At 36.5% G+C, this 17,979-nt stretch overlaps 1 protein-coding gene across 3 annotated transcripts; it reads right to left on the reverse strand.

Annotated features, from left to right (window-relative positions):
• Nucleotides 1-2,446: 2,446 nt before the first annotated feature.
• ttc12 (tetratricopeptide repeat domain 12) lies at nucleotides 2,447-17,952 on the reverse strand. 3 transcript variants are annotated; one of them, XM_079609594.1, is made up of 21 exons: nucleotides 17,657-17,952; nucleotides 17,277-17,440; nucleotides 17,015-17,045; nucleotides 16,714-16,791; nucleotides 16,504-16,625; nucleotides 16,324-16,383; nucleotides 15,339-15,410; nucleotides 15,142-15,202; nucleotides 14,546-14,734; nucleotides 12,979-13,048; nucleotides 11,846-11,934; nucleotides 11,311-11,479; nucleotides 8,263-8,352; nucleotides 7,514-7,577; nucleotides 6,400-6,534; nucleotides 6,060-6,152; nucleotides 5,800-5,868; nucleotides 5,097-5,198; nucleotides 4,103-4,202; nucleotides 3,773-3,998; nucleotides 2,447-2,920 (listed from the first exon to the last, which is right to left on the reverse strand). In XM_079609594.1, the coding sequence occupies exons 1-21, from the start codon at nucleotides 17,712-17,714 to the stop codon at nucleotides 2,851-2,853; spliced, it is 2,112 nt and encodes a 703-aa protein (XP_079465720.1). In that variant the 5' UTR covers nucleotides 17,715-17,952; the 3' UTR covers nucleotides 2,447-2,850. The 3 variants fall into 3 exon arrangements, with proteins under 3 accessions (XP_079465720.1, XP_079465718.1, XP_079465719.1); XM_079609592.1 differs by having other exon boundaries at nucleotides 17,015-17,072; XM_079609593.1 differs by having other exon boundaries at nucleotides 17,256-17,440.
• Between the last annotated feature and the right edge of the window lie 27 nt (nucleotides 17,953-17,979).

Below are 17,979 nucleotides of genomic sequence, written 5' to 3' on the forward strand. Positions count from 1 at the left end.
ATGGAACAAATCTGTCCCTGGAGAACTGATTACAGGCACAGTCAGGTGAGCAGGGCTTTCGGTGGAAACTTTTCCACTGTTGTCACTGGAGCTGTTTTGCTCTTCTGATGGCATAGTTATTATGAAGGTTGTGCTCTCGGTTTGCAGGGACTGAAAGCCTTGCAGGTCCTCCTCCTTAGCACTCACTGAAAAGTAGCAGAGTTGCAATTTTGCTTGTGAGATGGCTCATAAAATACACATAAATACCTATACAGTAGCATAAACAATTCGAGAGGCATTAAAATTTTATGACCGAATACACGAAAAAATATAGATACAGTTGCATGCATAAGGATTGTTCCGTAACAGTACAAACAATTGCAGCATTTGCCGTATCTAATGAATAATTCAGTGTTATTTATTAGACAGAAATGTGTTAAATGTTTTGGGAAATTAAGTGATCTCTGAATAGTTGCAACCGCTGGACAGGAAAATGTAGAAGCAGAACTGAACACATACAGTAAAAACGGGTCCATAACACTGTATTGAATTGAAAAATGTACTTTGAATCTAATCAATAGTGCTCTTATATCGCAATTAAATATATTAGAGGCAATTTTTTTATATGTTTTTATACATAATTGGTGGGTATAATAATGGGTAAGCCTCACAATTATAATTATATATTTTTAATTATATAAAAATTCTACTACTATATATAAAATTATATATTACAAAATGTATCATTACTTTTAAAATAATTTTATGAATTTTTATAATAACTTATTTTTTGAAAATAAAATGTAAACAATTTTTAAATTGTAATTATGCATATATATATATATACACACACATATTTAGTCCGAATAAATATATTACTAATTTTATAAGATTACAAAAATGAGTCAATTTTATAGTTTGTAAGCTACAACTATATTTTCTAAACTATAATATCTTTAAAAATCATGTCTCTAACTTGACATTTACTGTGCTGATCACAGCAGTTATTGAAGACAAACTTAGTGTACATACCTGTGAGTCCAAAAAGGAAAAATATGTAACCAATCCCCATGCTTAATCTTCTCTCTTGGTTTCTTTTAAGCTACACATACATTACATTATAATGAAACTACATTGAGATGCACAACATAGGATACTGTCCCAACAGAGCACACACCACACTCTGAAGGAGCCTACTGTGAGCTTTACCTTTCTCTCTTGTCATTTATAAGTAGATTAGATTACTGACACGTGAACAAAAGCAAGCTGAGAAAATGAAACGGATTTCTGCGTCAGTAGAATCCCTCATCATCCTCATCGTGTTTGACTGTGTATAATTTTTCAGCTTGCGTGAGCTGCTATGATAAGCTAGTATCCGAGTCATCCATTATTAAACAGATTCAGATAAGACTCAAATACAGTGTAGAGCAGTCGTTCCCACCTTTTTTCCAGGAGACTATTTAAACTATTTTAACGATGACCAAAATTATTTGTTAGGTTTAAGAAATGCAACAACGAAAACATTAAAGGGTAAGTACACACACACACACAAAAGAAAATTCTGTCATAATTCACTCACCCTCATGTCGTTCCAAACCTGTACAACTTTCGTTCATCCTCGGAAAAACAGATGAAGATATTTTAATGAAAGATGAGAGATTTCTGTCCCTCCATTGACAGCTACGCAACTACCACTTTGACTCTTCAAAAAGTTCATAAAGAGATCGTAAAACTAATCCATATGAATTGAGTTGTTTAGTCCAAATTTTAAAAGAAAATTTACGGTAGCTTTAAATGATGACCAGATTAAATTTAAGCTTTTAAGAAAACCAAAAGGAAGGGGTTTCATTTGGTAATATAGGCACAAAACAGAATTTCCATAAACAAAGCTGTTTCAGCCAATGGAATGGGGTCCCAAGGACAAAATTTTAAGAGCCTTCAAAAATAAAACTGGGAACTGGTAAAATACTATTGTAATGACTATTATTAAAATACTAAATACTATCTAAAAAATCATTAGTGATAGGCTTGCAAAAAACTATTTAGTTTGAAGTCAATTGCCATCAACGTTGGCTTCTTTTGTGTTCCACAAAAGAAAGTCAGTGATACAGATTTGGAACAACATGAGGAGTAAATGATGACAGTATTTACATGTTTTGGCGAACTACCCCTTTAATTTAATGTAGTTAGTTTAACACAAGTTTTTAAGCATATTTAAGCATAGTGGTGCTCCATCTGAAACAAAATCTAAAATATGCTCTGGGACAAACCTTAAGTGTTAAGGTTCCATATTGCGGTCTGTTTGTCAGATCATGTCCCAAACCCTGGATTACACTGTCAGACTCATTTCTGCTAAACCTATTTGAATTGTAACAATTTTACTTTTTCTAATTACTACATCAAATGCTTTCTAAAGCCATCAAGTCTGCAAAGATGAGCAGGCATTAACCATAATAATCTTCAAATGCAGTTTTATTAATCTCTTTATTCAACACATGAAAGCTAGCATTAATCCATTTATCAACAAACAGGGAACAAACTGTAATCAAGGCAACACACTTCCCAAGTGAGTCATTTGGGATGAAGGGATATTGAAACGTTTCGAATATCGTCCCGGGGCAACATGTTCTCTACAACAGCAGATAACAGAATCACATGTCAATGTGAATTCTCTCTAATTAAAATGAACACAGGAAACAGCTGTATAATCAAGATAGGCCTTAAGGCATGACAGTAATTTGTGGCCTCACTTAAGATGAGCATCTTAAGCTGCGAACCAAAGGACAACATTCATCTGTATGTGTGTGTGCGTTTGCATCCGTGTCCTGAGTTATGGGGTCAATTATTGAGGAACCGAATGTGGGTAGTGGCTCACGTGATCAATCTCACACAGGAATGAAGGATTTCTAAACCATGAAGCTCCCTGAGTTTCTCCATGTGCCTGAAAAAAAAATCAAAACAGAGATTTATCAAACCAACAGAACTCGTTTTTTTCTCATTTTGACCACACAATGTATTCTGAACAACCAAATACAAAAACCAGAGCTACGAATGTGAAATGCAAAGTAGTATGAAAACGTCAGCCAGTTTGCTCTGCATATAAAGTAGGTTCATCGGTTATGTGTAATATTTTTGGCAGTGTCTGTACCCTCCACTGTTTTCTGTCTAGAATGTCTTTTTTAGGCTGCACTCTGATCTCAAAGGTTTGAAATCTCACTTTAAAGACTCATGCTCGGGGCAGCATTACCTCTGAGAAGTTGAAAGCTCATCAAAGTTGAATGCCATAAGATTCTGACTCCTCTTTGGAGGACTGTCCTTGTTAGATGCTGACTGGGAGAATAAGACGCCTCAAAAACACTTAACTAACAGAGCTGCTTTTCTCACGTCTGAGCTTATGAACCCTTCATAAATTAAAGATGAGGTGGAAAAACTTGATAGTTATAGGTCAATAAAAGTATAAAGGTGCAATCGGTAAATGTTTAAAAGAAACTCTGTAAAAGTGCTTGTTAACAGCCGTACAATGAGACTAGAATATAAACAAAATGTCAAATGCAACAAACAAACATGTTTATATCTGAATCGCATCAATTAGGATGCCTTGCTTATGCGCTGACATTTTTAATTCATTATTCATTCAGAAAGTTCATCATCTTGTTGAAGTTAATTATGAAGAGGCATTATCTTTTCACCTTGATGTTTCCCAGAGTATCACTGCTGTATATAAGAACATCAGCATGAATGTTAATCAATATAATGCAGGTGACTGCAAAAGCCAAGTCAGACTTAATTATACCTGGGCTCTATTTTGCACAGCTTCCCAAGGGTGATGGCTGCGTTCTGCCGAACGGCTGCTCTTTTGGCATCTCCAGCGGCGTAGCGTAGCAGCAACGGCACGCAGTCTGTACCCAGGAGGCCACTGGCAGCTCCATCCACTTCTAAGCAATGCCCCATACACAAAGCTGCGTTCCCCACCACCAACTCGTCAATCCCGCCCAGGAGTTTTCTCAAAGTGTGCAGCCCTGAATGAATAAATGTGTGTAGCACACAAAGTCACCGTAAGGCCATAGAGCTTAAGACATCTTATTGAATCCAATCCTCTGCCTCCATGGCCCTCAGAACTCACGTTTGTCAAGCTTAACCAGCTCCTCACAAGCCTGTGGGATTGAGGCAGTACAGACTGTCAGGGCTTTAATGGAGTATCTGGAGCTCATCTCTCCTCCAACCTGACCGGACAGACACACAAGCAAGTTTCAGTTAAATCTCTACAATTGCCACTGCAAATGTAAAAAACTAAAAAACAAAAACAATACAGCTGGTCACCAGAATACAAAAATGTGTAACGGAGGCAGCCCGCAAAGTTAAACTGTTTAATCCTGTAATGCCTGCTATTTAAAAAAATATTTTGAAAAAAATAATTAATATTAAAATATGCATTGCATTTAGGTTTCATTCTTTGTGTTATGTTCTTTGAAACATTTATATTGATCTAATTTGAAAATGTATTAAAAATGTTATATTTTGTTATTTTTTATAAATTGTTATATTTTAGTTGTTATATTTTTGATGATTATCACAATATCTTTTCACAATATTCTAATTTTGAATTTGGGGTTTTCATAAGCTGGTATAATCATAATTTCATAATCAAAATTATAACAAATAAAGGCTTGAAATATCTCACTTTGATGAGTCTATATAATATATTAGTTTCACCTTTTAAGTTGAATTACTGAAATAAATTAACTTTTGCACTATATTCTAATTTTTCGAGTTTCACCTGTAGAAAGAAAGAAAGAAAGAAAGAAAGAAAGAAAGAAAGAAGAAAGAATGAAAGATAGATAGATGTGATACATGGTTTTAAAGGGTTAAACCTAATTATTTAAATACAATTTGGGTAATTTTGGAATTGGGCTTTTGGGCTGATTTAAGTCGGTAATCATTTATTATCCACTGGTCCTATGCTGGGCTCTGAAGGTCTTTTCGGTAATAATTTCATGTAAATTGCCAATTTAATGCAAGGGGCATAATCTCTACCATCTCCAATATATTATATCTCATTCCATTTAACTTTATTAGAGACACTATTTCAACTACTAAAGCCTGTATATAGGCTCTACCTTCAGAATCTTCAGCAACTTCTTCACTATTCCATTCCGCACGACTTCCTGAGTGGCATCAGAAGACATCGGGAGGAGAACGCTCAGCAAACCTGCAGCTCTCTGAAGCCGAAGACAAAACAATATGTTCAATGCCACAACTCCCATCATTAGGACAGATATGACATTTCAACAGGATAAGGCTGTACTCCGATGTATTTCAAGGCGGCTTGTCAAAATTTGCAGTTCAAACTCTATCACAGCAGTAAAACTCAGTCAAATCCATAATAAACACTTTCACCTCAACTGTACTCAGAGAAACAGCCTGACTGGATAGATATGAAGCGCCAAGGCAGCAAAACCCAAGCAAACAACCTGGAACCTGATTTACATAGTCAGAGAAAATAGTCCCCAATAGGGCCTAGGGCTGCAACGGTAATCACTATGTAAATGCTTCCGTGTATGCGAAATCCTTCTCTTGGGGATGTGAGCCATCTAAGGACATCCATATATTTAAACTCCATTTTTGATCTTGTGGAACCCATATGTGTAAATGTTTTGTAGCGATCCTCTAGAGATGCGAATGCGCAGGGTTCCACAACTGCAGGATGAACATTTTAATAATTGATGAGCAGAAATCTACAGTTCAAACGTTCTGGCGGCTCCCATCATCAGGGGGTGGGCTGAAGCTCGCTTTGGCCTTGGTAAAATGAATTCAACTCACTGTGATGACGCCTCCAGAGGAATCGCTCAGCAGGTCCAAGCACCTGCTGCTGGCCAGAACAGCGTGCTCCTGTGTGTTGAAAGAGAGCCAAAAAAGCATTCTCTCCAATTTTTCTTTGCTGTTTCAGACATGATTGCAACATATGGAGAGTAAAGGCACTAGAAGAACATTCGGCCTAGCCAAGGCCCTTTGGCTACAAAAGCTTGATGTGTTGGATGAGGGCTGGCCAAAAGCCCAGAATATTAAACTTCCTGCTTTACCTGGACAACTTGAGAGGGATTTGAGGCTAAGTTGATCATCAAACCCAGGAGGGGATAGAGGACACTTCTACATTCACAGGCGACGCACCGCTCCTGCAACCAAAACAGAGCTTTATCTTGACAGTGGCGGAAATTAAATTCATGTCCTTTTCTCAGTTTTAGCGTCAGTGGGAAATGGCGGTTTCACAGCTCATGTAGCAAGATAGCAAAAGGAGCTTAAAAACAAACCCTTTGAATCAAAATTCCCAGTGCGAGACGTCATACATAATTCAGCAATGTTCAAGGACGGAGTATTTGGGAGCTTGGTCGTGATGTAAAGGGTTATCATCTCCAAGATTACCATTGCTTGAAGAGAGCATCTCCAAAATTCTTCACGTCCTGCCAGATTTTTATGGATGACGTCATCCAGAGCCATGCTCCCGATCACAGAAATCACAGAAGCCAGGATCTTGTAGTCAGCTGTCATGATATTTGACTACATGGGAAAAACAGTATTAGCCAAATTTTGGACTATTTTATTTAAAAAATTTGGATGATTTTTTAAAAATACTTTTATTCAGGAAAGATCAACACTGACAGTAAATAAATGTTTCTTGGTGAAATCAGCATATTAAAATTAAGAAAGAAGAAAGTTTGGTAACATTTTAGTTTTAGGGTCCCATTCTCACTATTAACTAGTTACTTATTAGCATGCATATTACTAAATATTGGCTGTTTATTACTACTTATGAAGCACATTTTAATGCCTTGTTCTGCATGACCATATTCTACATCCCTTAATCCTACCCAATACCTAAATTTAACAACTACCTTACTAGTTATTAATAAGCAGCAATTGTGAGTTTATTGAGCCAAAAGTCATAGTTAATAGTTAGTTAATAGTGAGAATTGGACCCTAAACTAAAGTGTGACCGGAAGTTTTTCAGTATAACAGGATAAGTATTATAAAGTACCTTTATAATAAGACACAAGAAACAGCTCTAATCATACTAGTATTCATATGATGAGTACTAAAACTAATCATAATATCAGTAATTGGATGTCTACATGGACTGTAATCTATGTTGCATGTAGCATATTTGCATGCTGCAGTATGGTAAAATAATATCTTTGTACAGCTATACACTCCTTAGCATGTGGATTCAACCTTTAGGAAGAGGGTTTTGGATGGCATAATACAGAGTCAGACGAAAGACATTTCAATGCTAAGATGCATAAAGGGTCTTTGACCAATAAGAAAAGGTTTCTTTAGTAATTATGTGACTGTATGTTATAACAAGTCCTACAAAGTATATAGTCATATGTCTTCTAGTTGTAAAGGCAGCGATGTACAATCAATCCAGTGCCAAAATGTCTGGTAAATCAGACAATAAAGCATTAGAATATGATATTATGATTTAGAATAGTATAATTATATAGAGGATGATTATGAATGATGTTTCATAATACATCACCAGCAGATGTTCAAGAGGAAGGGCAAAAACTGCTGTGAAGATCTCCCTTGACTGAATCTTAAATCTGAAAAAGATAAAAAAACAAAAAAAGTATTAAATAAAGAAATTAGCTACTTAACAAGAATAAAGCTTAACTGACTAAAATCCTCAGATAACCCTCTTGTTGCAATGCGCAACGAGCCGTGGGGGCAGAAGATATAAATGCGTTATAATGTGGTGGGCACTGATCCAAGCAGATCTATGGTTGCAAATCTCACGTTGGTGACGTCCCACGTACAACACGAGACCAATATGGCTAACCATCCTTATCTAGAAACAAGAGAGCGGGCTTGAATTCACTGAACACTTTTCATTGACTATCTATCAAAGTGTTACGCCATTCTCATTTTCTTTTGTGCATGAAGTGGCTGCTTAATTCCATCTCCTGGTCACCGGGAGCACCTTTCTCTATCTGTAAGGTGGTGAATGACTAGAAACGTCACTCTCTCACAGAGATAAATGGAGGGATTTGTGAATGTGATGGATTGTTTTGTCTTAAATGTGTTCACTTTGCGTTCTCAAGGGACCTGGGCTGTTGAGCTGAATGAATTTGAATGCGTCTCGATTTAATACGTGCAAGCGACTATGATGTATGGGAATCTACTAGACTCTCAGGTGGGTCGTGCCCAAGATTCTGTAAAAAGAGTCAGTTTCGCTGTTTCTCTCACAGGCATTCATATGGTAAGGGCGAGTATATTGATTGTGCATACTTATTTTCTGCAGCCAAGTTCTCCAGAACTGTCAGCGCCGTCGCGTAGCTCGTTTCACGGCAAACACAGCTCATCAGGTTCTCAGCCGTTCTACAGGAGACAGATCGCATTCGTTATGGGCTCATTAAAAGGACTTTAATAAAACATGCTGTAACAGTAGGAGGCATTCTGCATGCTAGCTAATGAGATGAATCACAGATAGCGTAGCAACACCACACTTAAATCTATCTCCTGCTCTGGTTTGTAGAAAAAACAGAAGATGAAATTGAAATCAAAGTGGATTAAAACAATTATTAGTAAAAGCAATACAAATATTAATTTTAAACATATAATGTGCACTTTTTGATATAATTAATTCATTATGCTCTTTAAATAAACAAAAACAATTTGTATTCGAACAGAACTTAAGAGGAAAAAAACATTACTTTTGAGAGATAAAAAATGTATCAGTATAAACATGGTGTCATTAAACTAGCACCTAAATGCTCAGTAATTAATGATGTGATTTATTACTTATTAAAGGTACAATATGTAAGAATTTTATAATAAAATATCCAAAAATCACTTGCACAGTGTGATATATTTCCTGCAGTTGTGTACTTACAATATCCCAAAAATCACCAAAGATTTTTTATTTCAGAGAAATTTCTATTTTAAATAATGGCCCATCCCGGAAAAAAATGTTGCCTGTCAATGACGCAATATCCGCGCTATCCTCGATTTCCCCTCGTACTGCCATAGCCATGACGTAACCATGGTGACAGATGCGGACAACTGCGTAGTGCGTAACGTTTAGCGGCACGCTGTTCTTATTTCGTTTAAACATTATGGACCATGGCAAGCAGACTTTGGGACAATTAAGGAGAACTAAAATAAGGCTCAATATCGGCGTGGCGTTTTCGAGATGCCGAGAGCTCCACGTCCGTGACAAACTTGGACTTGACAGAGCTTCACGAGTCACGACGTGACAGCGACACCGCTCTTGCACATACTTTATTAGACAGGTGAGCAAATATACATAAAACTAATCAATGTTATATAGCTCAACATGATGAAATGTTAAAATATGATCTTTATGTTATTCTAATGTTGATCTAGCTTACTAGTAAGCTGCTAGTTTCATATAGCAAACAAACTAACTAGTGTTGTCACGATACTAGAATTTCTAACTTCGATACGATACCTTGAAAAATATCGATATTCGATACCATTTTCGATACCACAGAGAAAAAAACTGCCACAATATTAAGGGGGTTTTTTTTTTTTTTTTAAAGCTAAATATAACAAGTCTAGATCATGACAATGAGGTATATTTTACAGTTCTATCTTTTAATATTTTTTAATTGGACCAGGGGTAACATGACCCGTTGTATTTGTATAACCTACTGTTATCAAAGATTAAAATATAGCCTACTGTAACAAAAAAGCACTTAACAGTATCAAATTGGAGGATAGAGTGTCAGTAATGTATAATAATAAGATTAAACATTCAATTTTCAGTTAAAGGCATTTCATTATTGAATTCAGAGATGTCATTGTCTAGCTGTTTAGTTTAATTAATATCTGTGTAATCAAATTGATGATAATCGCTAATGAAGGCAAATTGCAGAATTAAATAATAATTTTCTGAATAAAGTTAAATAGGCACAAGTTAATTTACATTTGACCACAGTTAAAATATTTAAATACTTGTCTTAGATTCCTCAGTCAGATTATGTTAACTTTAAGAATTACGGTGAAAAAACGAGACAACACAGACTCATATCAACAACAATTAGTATTGTTGGCCATCTTGGTTAATGTTTCAGAAAAGTTAAAATGAGAAGAGTTACAGTGTTTCCTTTAGGATTTTTTTAGCAGTGGGGAAAGGTCTGTCCAAACAACAAACACCCCTGATGCTGAGCGTAGCCTATGTTTGCTAAATGGTACCCCTGGAGCCTGTTCCTTAAGTCTGATTTCACCTATAAAATAATTTTAAAAAATGAGTGATGTGAGGGATTATTGATAGTCAAACAATCTTTGGGTGCCCACAGCCCGCTCGCAGTGTGAAGCGCGCGTCCACGCTATACTCCGACTCCGTCATGCCCGCTCGCGGTGAGTTTTTACGTGTGTCCGCGCTATTCTACGACATGCCCGCTCGCGGTGTTCTTTATCAATCAACCAAAGCCGGTCGCGGGGACGCCGCTCTCGCCATCTTTCCATTCACTTCACTTTTGCTATTTAACCAGAGCAAATGAGACGAGTGCGTCACGTGTGGTGTTTGTCAACGCGCCTTTGGAGAGAAGTGAAAGTGACCGCTCGACTAGTATCGATACTTCGGGAAATTAGTATTGGTACCGTTCAGATATTTCAGTATCGATATTTATCGAAATATCGATATTTTTGACAACACTAAAACTAACACATAAAATAACATTTTAACTTTCAACACACTCAAATGCTGTTTATTATGATAGTGTTACGTTAGACCAAGTGAAACAGCGCTGCGTTACCTCTCAAGTTTAATTCATCAAATAAACTGACCCGTGTGAGTATTAATTCAGCACTTGCGGGTAGTTCGGTAGAATTAAATATCCTTTTAACTTTATATCCGCGGGACTCGCGTGTGATATCTCTCTATTATTAGCAATCGCGACCTGCTTCATTTCACTGTAATGGTAAAAAACATGAATGTTTTCACTCATCCATTAACATTATTAGATCCATCAGCTTGACAGCAAGTCCCATCATTCAGCTTGTCACTGCGTCATAAACCTACGCCTTTGTTATTGTAAGAGGTGAGCGACCTAGCGGCGAAAAAAGATTACATATTGTAGCTTTAATTATGTTCTCTGAGAATGTATTTTTATCTTTACCCCTGATCTAAAACCATCACAGTATTTCTTAGCAGTGTGGCACGCCAATCCATTTTGTTTCACATAATTCGTCCTGTCTAAATGGCTCATTTGACCTCATATGTGTTATGTTGTAAGTAATTCATTCATGGCACATCATTTTGTAGACTGCATTGCAATACATTCAATATGACACCAAAAATATTGTACGTACCGGCATAAATGAAGGTTGTCGATGAGCAAGTCCCTTCCGTGCTGAGTTTGTGAGTACAAGCTGAGCAATTCCAGGCTTTCCCTCTGTACTTCACATTCCGGTGATGCCAACATCTGGACCATGTGTTGTCTAGTAACAGGACACTCCATCAACAGCTGTTGGTTCTGCTCTGGAAGGAGCACAATTATGGAGAGGGTTTAATAAAGACAAATGCAAATTTAAATGACCAGTTAATGAGATTACCACTGAAGGGCACAAAGTACTTACTAAAGAGACTTTTAATGTGGGAGGCAATAACAATTTCACTGCTAGCAGGCAAGAACAGGATAAATTGATATTGACTTGAATTCAGACATTTCACGAATCCTCATTACTTTAAAAGTACTAGGGGAGAAGCAGAACCAGACCAAGTGGTGTCGATACATTTTCCATTTTCCAGAGAGAGACCGTTTAAAAGGATAAAAAAGGAATGTGCAAATGGGATTGCTATTTTCCCCTCAGCAATAGCACCTTTCATTTTCAAGGCTTATCTTACCGTTTCCACTGCAAACTGTCCTCCATAGTTTGACTACGGACATGCATAGGTCCACTGCATATGGATCTTTTGAATTCTGCGAGAGGCAGCTAAAAACAGAAAGGGAAAAACTGTAATACAGTAAACACACTTCAGTCACGCACTGGAGACCAAATGGAGTTAAAGGGATAGTTCACCCCCCCAAAAAAGCTTCCTTTTTGAATGGATGTCCTGTTTCATTGTAAATGCATGGAAAAGACGTTTTACATTTTAGCTATTTGTTAATTGAAATAAAGCTGAAATAAAATAAAACATAAATATTAGTGTTTTTATTCATTTTTAGGAATACTGAATCTGAGTTTTTGTAAATGCATGCTCACATTTAGTCTAGAACTACAATAACCATCATGTTCAGACAGCGCACACCTCTGCACTTACTCGTGATTCCTCTCAACATGGGGACTGAGAGGTGTCAGTCAATAAATGGGAAACAAAGTAACCATTAAAGAAAATGTAACTCGGATATTTTGTTGTACATTTTTTTACTTTACTCGTTACTTTAAAAAAAACTGATTATGTAACTCACGTTACTTGTAATGCGTTACACCCAACACTAGGAACAACATGAGACTGGTGAAATAAATGGCATAATCCTTTTTTTGGGAGGCTTAACTATCCCTTTGAACAAACATGTTCTATAGATTAGAGACCACACGTGTGCAAACTGTATGAAGCGAACACAGCGAATCTCACAAACAAACCAATCAATCATTGTCAAACACGGATAAACCCTTTCCATTTCATTCTGGTGTGGAAAGTTAAATTCCAACACAAGACATGATCGCACAGCAGAACCAGATTACACATCTGTTGTTTAAATGTATTCAAATTAGTCAATTAATTTTAATAGCATATTTGGTTGGTGCAAGACAACCGATAAGGGGAGAGAAAGCTGCTTGATAAATGATGAAGATGCAATCAATCATATGGCGATTATGCATGCACACTTTATAATACTACAGTGAGTACTATGCACAAAGCCTAAAATTCAATGAATTAAAATACAACTTCTAGATAGCATCACACAGTCATTTTCAAATGTTAAAAGTACATTCTGATCAAAACTGTCAGGTTCACTTCTTTAGCAACCTTACCTTCTTACAATGTTATTGCCATTAATGATACTGAAGCCATTGTTTAATCTGAATAATGTCTGCCCAGTACCTGTGAGGGACACCAGATAAGGTCAGTGTTAGTAGGTGTGTAGTGAGAGCCATATATCAACACTAAATCACAGTAGCCAGCCCCAGACACACAATATGCTCCGTTCAAGGGCAAACGAGCGTACAAGGAGAATAAACAAAAGCTCATCAAGAATAAGAGAGCGCTGCCTTATCTACACAAAAGCAGTGTTCATTCTGAGGAAATACTAGAAATTAGTTCACAAAGAGCCATTCAGGTATCTCACCTGAACAAAACATTGGCACAAAGCTTTCAAACTTGGAGAACTTTCAAGATTATGCTTCACATTGCGCAGGCCCATATTTTACCCTTGCGGAACACTTCTGACACTTTAAATAGCTTTAAATCGAGTATTTCTGTTGGAAAGAACTGCAGTATGTCAAGTAGGATTTAGCTTGTAGTTTTTATAATGTAAACTTGATAAGGTAACTTATTATGAAGTATAACACAAACATGCATGCAGTCCTGAAAAAAATTATCATGTTTGCCACAAACAATGAAGCAGCACAACTCTTTTGAATATTGATAATAATAAAAAAATGTGTTTCTTGAGCACCAAAAATGATTTCTGAAGGATTATGTGACACTGAAGACTGAAGGAGTAATGATCCTGAAAATTTAGCTTTGCCATCACAGGAATACATTATATTAGAAAATATGTTCAAATAGAAAATAGTTATTTTAAATTGTAATAATATTTCACAAACTGCACTTTTACTGCATTTTTGATCTAATAAATGCGGCTTTGGTGAGCATAAGAAACGTCTTTAAAAAAATAATGAATCTCTTCAAGAGTCAACTATAATTATGGTAAATTTTAACTGAATTTTTTTTTATTTTTTTTTTATAAATGAACTGTAATTTTTCTTTGGCTATTTAAAAAACATCTGCTGTTTGTATTGTTTTTGTATTGTTTATGTATATAAATTGAGTTTCAAATGTAACTTAAATATAATAGAAAAATATTCACTTTTGTGAGGAGTGACAAGTAGCCCTGGTTTCCCTTATATATAGTATACTTTGTCTACAATCTAAATATCTGATCTGTGCAGTGATATTTTGACACAAGACCAGAACCGAGCAGACAAAAACTGACAGGTAATTCACGCGTTCACTAACAAAGTCTAAAAGGCTTGCGCGTGTGCTTGTGATAGGACTGTGTCCGTCCTCTGTGGCTGATCATGAGGATTAGTTTCCTCATCATGAACTGCAAATGAACCGCAGAGCAGAATCAATGAGCCCTCCGCACAAAATTCCTCACTCCTCTCCTCTCCGCATCGATCCCCAGTGCAAGAAATATCGCCCTGGTTGCTGGAACAACACTGGGTAAACTGAAGGCATATTTCAAACAAATCTGAGGTTCAACAATGCAGTAAAAATGTGTTCGTCCTATACCAAAAAAACTGCTGGAGTTTAGTGATAATTAATGAAATAAACAAGAAACAACAGCGGGACTTTGAATTAATCATGTGAACTTACAGTCTTTAATAGCCTGTGAGAGCAGCTCCAATCCACCACAGTAGTAAAGATTGATCTCATTGGGTCTATCGAGCTTCTTCAGCAGCTCTGATACTGCCGTGGCCTGCCCCGTTCCCGCTTGTAGCTCTTCCCAAGCTGCCTTTTCCTGGAGAGCCACCTTCTCTTCCAAATCCACTTGTCTCAGATAAGCTATTGCAATGTAATGTATTGTGACTGCTCCATGAACATATATCTTTTTTATTTCGCAAAATCATGTGGAAATACTCTATTAAAATGCATAGAATGGAAATCCATAATGCCATTACTCCTCTGGAAAAGTTCAAAATGAATGTAAATGAGCAAACTAATGTTCTAAAAACTGCTGGCGTAAGCATGTGACGCTTTCTACAAGAAAATGTAGAAAGAGACTCGTGTAAAAACTACAAATGAACGCAGTTCATTCTGGTACTGCTGAGAGATGCTTGACAGAAACGACATATTCAGGCAGATGCTAAAAGCTAATAACAACTTCTGCTGCTAAAGAATGGATCTGAAGTCCAAAATATTGACTTGGCATTCCCTTGCCTCAGATCTTCACAGCATTTTTTGGATCATACCTTTGACCATGGTCTCCCGCTGTGGCTCTATCTCCAAAATCTTTCGATAGCTAATCCTGGACTGAAAGTGAAGCAAAAAAAAAAAAAAAAAAAGCGTGATAAAAGGACAGGTGTCAAATAAGGTGAGAAATATAAGTGTAATCCAGCTTTAGGCTTGAAAGGACAGAAGGACTTCTATTGAACCGTACGATGCATACCTGTGGGAAATCCTTGAGTGCTAGGTGAGATTTTCCCATGTGTATATACGCTTTAATACACTTCTCATTGCACTGTGAATGAAAAGTTTAACATTTCAATTAGCCCCTTGAAAACAACAGAAGATGCATTGAAGTAATAAACTAGAGTCAGTAATGTGACATTTCTGTCCTAGACTATTATTTTATTTTAAAAAAAATGTAAATACAAATTTATTTTGTTCTATAATGAACATGTTTTTCATTTCTTATAATTAAAACTCATTTTGATATCTTTTAGGGGGCATTAAAAATCATCCTCTTCAAAGGAATGAAATATGTGAAAGAAAACCTTAAGTAGCTTCATCTTTTAGGAAAAGAGATTTTTTTCTATATTTTTTTCGATCTTAATTACTGTGTGACCAGATGCAATCCTCTGAAAAACGTAAGAATTTATGAATTGTGTATTTTAATTACTTTTAAAAAGAGCTGTCAAATCGATTAATTGCGATTAATCACATCTAACATAAATATATAAAGTGTCAATATATATATATATATATGTGTGTGTGTGTGTGTGTGTGTGTGTGTGTGTGTGTGTGTGTGTGTGTGTGTGTGTGTGTGTGTGTGTGCGCGCGTGTGTGTGTGTATACAAATATTTTATACATTTTTATGTTTAATTAATTGATTAAAATTCACTATTAATCGATTAACCGCAATTAATTGATTTGACAGCACTACTTTTTAATTATTTGTATAATAATATATAGATATAGCTAGTTCTTACTTAACTTTCTAAAAGTTTTCCAAAAGCAAAGACTATTCGGCACAGCCCAGAAGGAACTTCAACCCAATTTTCTAATACTAAGCAACTATCCAGTTCAATAGAAACCGCTCTATGGAGCCTGCTGTTCTCACCAGACAAGGTAGAGTGAAAAACTCTCCGCTTCGGCTGACACTGAAAAATGAGGGGTCATTTCTCTGACCTCTTTCCTACTGATTTACTCACCCTCAGAGCCCACTCACAGTCACTTATGGCCTCCTTATATCTCTTCAACTTGATAAAGGCCTACATAATACATGAATGTGAGACAAAAAAATCACAAGAGGAGAGGTCTCACGGGAATATCAGTTATGATACGGCTCATCTGATTATTGTAGAAGAACTTGTTCTGAAATGTAAAAGTACCTGAGCTCTGTTTGTATAGAGAGCCTGCATGTCACGCAGCTGCTCCAAGCCTTCGGTATAAAACCTGACAGCCGTTTCGTAGTCACCTTGAGTGAAAGCCTCATTCCCCTGCTCCCTTAACGCTGCGGGTCAAACGAGGACAAAGGAAATATAGACGTTGCAAACTGCCCAAAAACTGCCCATTTCGCTCTCAGGCTTCAGTATACACACCGTTGGCTTTTTCCTCTTTCATCTTTCTTCTATGACGTCTCTCTTCGGCATCTTTCTCTAATGTCCTCAAGAAATTCTCTGACGAATCGAAGGGTACAACAAACCGTTGCAAGATTTATAATAAAAAGACAAGAAGTGAAGATGAAGGTTAGCAAGTTTGTATTGATTTATGAATCATTTACAAGACTTCAAGGGCATACATTCAAGTTTTATACCTGAAACCAAATTATTCAACAGAGACAGTGAAGTCTTGTCAACTGCCGAACACAGAACAGATGAGACTCAAATACACATAACCTACCTGGATTTTGACTTGGTTCATACTGGGTGTTCTGAAAAGAAGGGGAAAAGCAGTGTAACTGTTTAGAAAAAACAAAACAAAAAAACAAACAAACAAAAAAACATGTTTTTTCAAATAGTAGGTATGAATACAAAGCATGAAATAAGTCAATTATTATTCATCACGAGTCTGTATGTATTTAAAATGCAATAAAGGGTGTTTTTATTCACATTGGTAATTGTATTACATTTTTAATACAGACCAAGTTATACTGTAGGCCTACCGGGGGCAAATTTTCAGATGAGGGATGTTTGTTAATAACCGTCTTATTGATTGTGGTTTTACATTGTTCCACCTGCTCCAAAGATGAGATGAATTGATCTGCCTTTCCAAGTGCTTTCTCTTGACACGACATATCGTTGGAATTTAATTCCTTTACCAACTCATCTGCAATCAGATATCAACAAAATTCAATAAAAAAAACGAATTACATTTATTTCATGTTATGTTGATTCCACCTTTACTGAAAGAGTCCCGTCCCGTCTACAATGACTTAACGTGACGTTGTATAATTAACGTTACATTCCGTTATAACGGAAGAGTCGCGTCGCTATCATCATCATCATCATCAGTGAAGATGGGTTGTAAACAAATAGCACTTACCTATCTGGTCAACATTCCTCAAAAACCGTTCGATATCGTCGCTATCTTGCAAAGTCATGCTTCAAAACGAGTTCACAAAACAAAAGGGAAAAGAAGTGAGGCAGTGAGTTTTGTTTACGGAAGTGTATCCGTAAGCATAGCAACAGCAGCCATGTGCAAATGAACAGTACTTTGCTCCTGCTGGTAGATAGTTATAACTACATTAAGCGGTCAACATATCTGTGACGATATCAATTTAAACTTTTTGTTTTGTTTTGTTATATAACGAATGTTAAGGAACATAAAAAAAACACCCTTTCCCGTGTACAATGGCAACCACACAC

The sequence above is a fragment of the Phoxinus phoxinus genome (genome assembly GCF_949152265.1).
Source record: "Phoxinus phoxinus genome assembly, chromosome: 4".
Lineage (NCBI taxonomy): Eukaryota > Metazoa > Chordata > Actinopteri > Cypriniformes > Leuciscidae > Phoxinus > Phoxinus phoxinus.